This window comes from Oryza brachyantha, chromosome 2 (genome assembly GCF_000231095.2).
Source record: "Oryza brachyantha chromosome 2, ObraRS2, whole genome shotgun sequence".
NCBI classification, from domain to species: Eukaryota; Viridiplantae; Streptophyta; class Magnoliopsida; order Poales; family Poaceae; genus Oryza; species Oryza brachyantha.
This window is the reverse complement of record NC_023164.2, coordinates 16,256,798-16,262,505: the sequence shown is the minus strand read 5'-3', so window position 1 is coordinate 16,262,505 and position 5,708 is coordinate 16,256,798. Positions and strand designations below refer to the sequence as shown.

Here is a 5,708-nt window from a genome sequence, read left to right as displayed (position 1 = left end):
ACGCTTCGGGAGGGGGGGATGCAGCTATGGTGCTTCTTATTCTGGTTTGCGAGGTGGCCAAGATTTCTCTCTTGGATCTCGGTTGCTGATACATATGTTGAGCCAATGTTCACTACCAGGTCATTGCGGGCGGCAAAAATGGGTCTTCGCATGCAGGAAGCTGGCCGGTCCACATGTGCATGTGCAAAGCGAAACATTTCCACATACGAATTATAAGACACCTGCGAAGACAGACACGGACAGTAAAAGTATTCGTTGTTCATGGCATGTATTGACTGTGTTAGGAAATAGATTTTCTTCTTATATATCCTTTGTAATCTGTACAGGAAAGGTGCAATGACCGGTTATATTTCTCTGTGTTGTAATCGTTTACTTATAGTGGTTATCGTCTGTTGGTGTCCATAGTTTTTATGCAAGGATTTTCACGTTAAATTTATGTGTTCGTTATACCTATATTTTGTAAGAAACTATTTGTATAGTTTTTTTTAATGATACGTCTATATCGGTATGAAATAGTACTCCATTTGCTGCTTACGTATGCAAGTATTTGTCTTGTTTTTAAGCTTTGGGAGGATGGGGGTGTTTCGTAATGGTTGGTAATTGTATTTACTCGCATGGCTGAAAACAAGTGTACCAATGAAATATATATCTTAATAACTAGATAAATATAGATATAGCTAAAATATCTTATACGGTAGTAGAGAGAAAGTAGGTAATTATAGTCCAGAAATACTCATGGCACTGCGTATACGACCGAGTCAAGCTAGGACCATTTTTCATTCTTGTCTTTGTCCTGTGTGTGTGTATGCACAGCTTCAATCCCGCAACGAGAGAGACGGAAAAAGGAGGAAAAATATCGTGGCTGCTTTCAATTTTCAATTCGACCGGATGTACTCTTTTCATTGCTGTGACTTGTGAACGCCGTCCCTGTCGGCATTCCTTGAGTAGACGGATCTCCAGAGGTTAGTTGACTTCAAATCGATCGAAACAACAATAATAATCACCAGCTTTCTTTGGGAGCACACCGTCGGTTATCACCCCTGATATCTAAAGATGCTACGTAAATGTTCGACACTGTTAATTTTTTTGACACATATTTGACTATTCATTTTATTTAATTTTATAAAATATATAAAGCCATATATATATGCATAAAACTATATTTAATAATAAATAAAATGATATAAAAATAATTAATAATTATGTAAATTTTTAGAATAAGATGGATAGTCAAACATACATTAAAAATTCAACGACGTCAAATATTTAGAAACGGAGGGAAAATTATTTTACCTGTAGTGTTAGAATAGGATACCCGTTCTCTCCTCTGCTTTTCTTTTTTTTTTTCCAGAATTCGGCCACACGGAACCACATGTAAATATCTGTGTTTCATGTGGCTCATAAGAACGTCTATATTAAGGTGTCTATATTAAGGTGGTGTTTAGATTAAGAAAATTTTTGTGAGAAGTGTCACGTCAAATGTTTGACCAGATATCGGAAGGGGTTTTCGGACACGAATGAAAAAACGAATTTCACGGCTAGCCTAGAAACCGCGAGACGAATCTTTGAGCCTAATTAATCTGTCATTAACACATGTGGGTTACTGTAGCACTTATGGCTAATTATGGACTAATTAGGCTCAAGAGATTCGTTTCAAGATTTATTCCATAACTGTGTAATTAGTTTTTTGATTCATCTATATTTAATACTTTATTTAGGTGTCCAAAGATTTGATGTGGTATTTTTAGAAAAAAAAATTGGGACCTAATCAAGGCCTAAGTAATTGCACGTACACGGTACACACAGATCGATGATGAAACGCAACGCCCCTGGTGCATGGCCCGAGCCGGCGGTCGTACGTACGTGTACGTGTATGTACGTGTGCCGCCATGGCTACGACGATAGAGAGGTTAGCATGAGTCACGCACGCGTCGTGACTTTTTCTTTCCCTTGACCCAGCTACTCTAGCTATAAGCTAAGCTAGCGTGCGTGCGTGGACGCACGCAGCCGGCCAGCCAGAGAGCCAGTCGATCGATCGGCGTCGGCTCCGTTTTTTCTCCATCGCTGACCTCACACCTCACTACCCGCGCGCCGCGCGCTCGATATATGTTGCTTGGCTTCCGGCTTCACCGGCTGCTTCGATGCACAGTCCCTTCATCTCTCTTCACCATGGAGTCTCCTGGCTCCGGCTCCGGCGCCGGCGCCGCGGCCGCCGCCACGGTCTGCTGCATGTGCGGCGACCACGGCCTGCCGCACGAGCTGTTCCGCTGCGGCCACTGCCGCCGCCGGCTCCAACACAGGTAACTAATAGGAAGAACTATCTGTTGATCCGATCGACTCTATCTTGCGTATTTATGCATGTGTGGACTCCTTTTTGTAGATACTGCAGTGAGCTCTACCCGAGAGTGGCGGCGTACCGGCGGTGCAACTGGTGCCTGAGGGAGGGTAGGAGGGTGGGCTCCCCGGCGGCGAAACGGGGGAGGATATCTGCGCATGCGTCGTCGTCGGAGGTGGTCGATTCTGAGGCGGGTAAGAGTGGGCGCTCGTGTGGCGGTGCTGGCTGCTCGAGGTCGGCCTTCCTTGCGGAGCCTGGCAAACCGGTGAAAAAGCCCAAGGCCGGGGTGATGCTTGTGGAGGAGACAGCGGCGGCGACGGCGAAGGAGAGGAAGCCGCTGGCTGCCGTGGGGAAGGCAAGGTTTAGGGTGAAAGTGAGACGGTACAAACTCTTGACCGAGGTGATCAGCTGCTAGCCGGTGAAAATAGTGCAAGGCGGATCGGAACATAATCCTCTGTATTAGAATCTCAATAATGTGATTATGGAGGCATATAAGTTATGCATATACGTCATTACAAATTGACTGAATTAAAATATACTATTACTGTTTATCAAACCAGCTCAGTGTCACTGGTATTTTATATAAATCTGAATTGTGCCATTAAATACGTCTAAAATGTCCTTGACCATTCTTTTGTGCACCATAAATTCATATGACCAAAATACCCCTAAAAATACACACTAGAGGAGACGCACTAATAGAGGGAAAAAGATGAACAATATACAAGGAAGTTCCATATTGCACTCCCACGCACATATCACAAACGCTTGTATTTCACTTATTACATAGGGGACAAAGTCGATTGTACCAAGGAAGGACTTTAGTGCTATTTAATTTTCTCCCCTTTAAATAGCCACGCACTGCCGTGGCTAGGCTCGACAAAATCCCTATCGAAGGTAGGAACCCACCTCGATGGGTCCAGGGTCCAGGCCCAGAATTTATCGGGGACGGTCGATAAAATTTTTCTACGGGGATCCCCACGAACCTGAAATTTTAAAAGAACAAAAAATTCTTAGGTTTTTTTTCGATAAAAGTCTATTGGTCCATTGGACCATTTATATAATAAACCCTAGCTAGTCGAGATCTCTCCTTCTCCAGCTTCTCACCTCTCACTTGGTCATCACAGCAATACCGCCACATCTTCGTCGTCAGGTGTGGCAAGAAGAGCACTCTTCATCTTCGTCTCAGGACACTCAGTAGCGAAATGATCATACTCTTGTCAATTGTGGTAATGAACTTTTGCCTTGTCAAATTTATCGTGGTACTTCCTGTCACCACCGTTGCTGGCGCCCTCACCGTGCAGCTTCTCTTCAACAACTTTAATTGGCATCCCACTCAGCACGTGTGAACAAGAGCTACTCCTCCCCTACGTTTTCATGACGTCGTCCCTTGGAGGACCCCTCAAACGCTCGCAAACATCTGATCGTCTCGTCTCCGTCACATCCCACCGTTGCTTGATGGTGCTTATGAGTTATTGGAACTTGTTGGGAACAGAATGCAAGAGATTCTCCATGACGGTGGTCTCATCCACTTTTGTACCGAGAGAGCGAATCTTGTTCGTGACCTTGGTAACCTTTAAAGCAAAACCATTAAATTTCTCAGAATTACCCATGTACATACTATCAAGCTGCCTCTTGAGGGTTTGTACCCAGGCCTTCTTAACACGCTCTTCACCATGATCACGTGCTCGAGAGCGTCCCATGCCTCCTCAGGCATCTCTGAAAATTTCCTTTCCTAGCCTCTAACACTCACTAAATCACTCACGGATGTATGTGTTGACTAGGTGACCTCTCTTAATAGTACGGATTATCTTATAACTCAAAGTGAAAAAGAAAAACTCCTTTCTAAAGCTTCAAATCCGTTCGCTTTTCATCTTATGGGTCACTTCTAGTTTAACTTGAACCTTTCACATTAGAGCGCAAGTTAAGCTTCACTATACTTCTCTGCAATCACAAGCGGTTAGCACACACATGCTTTGACTAGGATTGTCATTAATCATCCAAAACCCGCTTCAGGGGCTAGATTCACTTTCACTTCTCGGATATTGGCTATCACCACAGCCTCCAGCATAGCATGAACAATGGCGACAAGAGATATTTGGTTCATCTTCTCATCGACTGTGTTGCCTTACATGGCAGCCCACACACCTTGTGCGCACATGAAAATTTTCATTTTTACCACCCAAATGTCAAGTTATTATCCTTTAGTATGTGGTAACTGTTGACGTCAAAAAAGATGACGTGTTACAGATGTAGGCCTAGAAGTCCATCTAATAACGCTTCTGTGGGGACCTAAATTCTCAGAAAATACAGGCGTGACAGTCAGTTTGATCCTGTAACTGACAAGATATAAAAAATATGGATAAATTGTTAAACCTCGCTTCAGAACACTAGCCAACGGACTATGTCATTCGACTTTATAGGAAATTTTTGATATATAATCATAAAATACCTTATCAGCTGAATTATGAGTATGATAACAACTAAACAAGTTAACTGACTAGCCTCTCTTGAAAGATCGAACTTAACCAAAGCAGTTTCAAGATTAACCAGCAATCGAAACAAGTTAACCGACTAGCCTTCCAACTTAGTAATTATCGTATAGCAATCGATAGGGTTTAGTATGAATAAACATGGTAACACTGGACTACTAGACTAATTATCAGTATGTAACAATGTTAAACAACGGCATGCATACTCACGATAAACCTAGAAGATCGGACTCTAAGGTAGTTCAGGTTTAAGCATGATTAGGCATGAAATCAAGGTAAAATTGCATAATATTGATAATTGACTACTAAACCAGCGTTATTTATGGACTTATTTGCTAAACCTAGTAGATTCGACAAACTCCTGGAACCAGGTTCGACCAAACCGACATAGATAGAACCAAACCGAGACAGTATGTAGTTCAGAACGATATAATTACAGAAAATGTGACGATATGAGCTTAACAGATAAACCAACATATTACTTGGGATAATGCAGGCTAGAACTCCGGCAAAAGGAACATGTGTACACTTAATCTAATCTATAAGTATAAATTCAGTAAACAAGATTGATCGGATTAAACCAAGACAGAATCGTGCATACCAAACTCATATTAACAAACATGATTAAGCATTAGCATAAACCTTGATCGAGAACGAACCACTACTCCAAACTAATGAATAGATCGAAATAACAGCAAGTCTCAGATAATCTATCGAATAAACTAGATAGAAGATCGAACTAAATCGAGACAGTTCTATCTAGTCGATCCGACGAGTTGACAATCACAATTCACATTATGGTGATGTGCCAAAAGTTGTATTGATCATAAGATTGTTTATGTCTTTTACAGGTTACGGGTGTTATATTTATACCCCTGAAA

At 42.1% G+C, this 5,708-nt stretch overlaps 1 protein-coding gene across 1 annotated transcript; it reads left to right on the top strand.

Moving 5' to 3' along the window:
• The first annotated feature begins 2,148 nt into the window (after nt 1–2,148).
• Nucleotides 2,149–2,929, top strand: LOC121053645. The gene is made up of 2 exons (XM_040521389.1): nt 2,149–2,300; nt 2,381–2,929. The coding sequence occupies exons 1-2, from the start codon at nt 2,170–2,172 to the stop codon at nt 2,748–2,750; spliced, it is 501 nt and encodes a 166-aa protein (XP_040377323.1). The 5' UTR covers nt 2,149–2,169; the 3' UTR covers nt 2,751–2,929.
• The last annotated feature ends 2,779 nt before the right edge of the window (nt 2,930–5,708 follow it).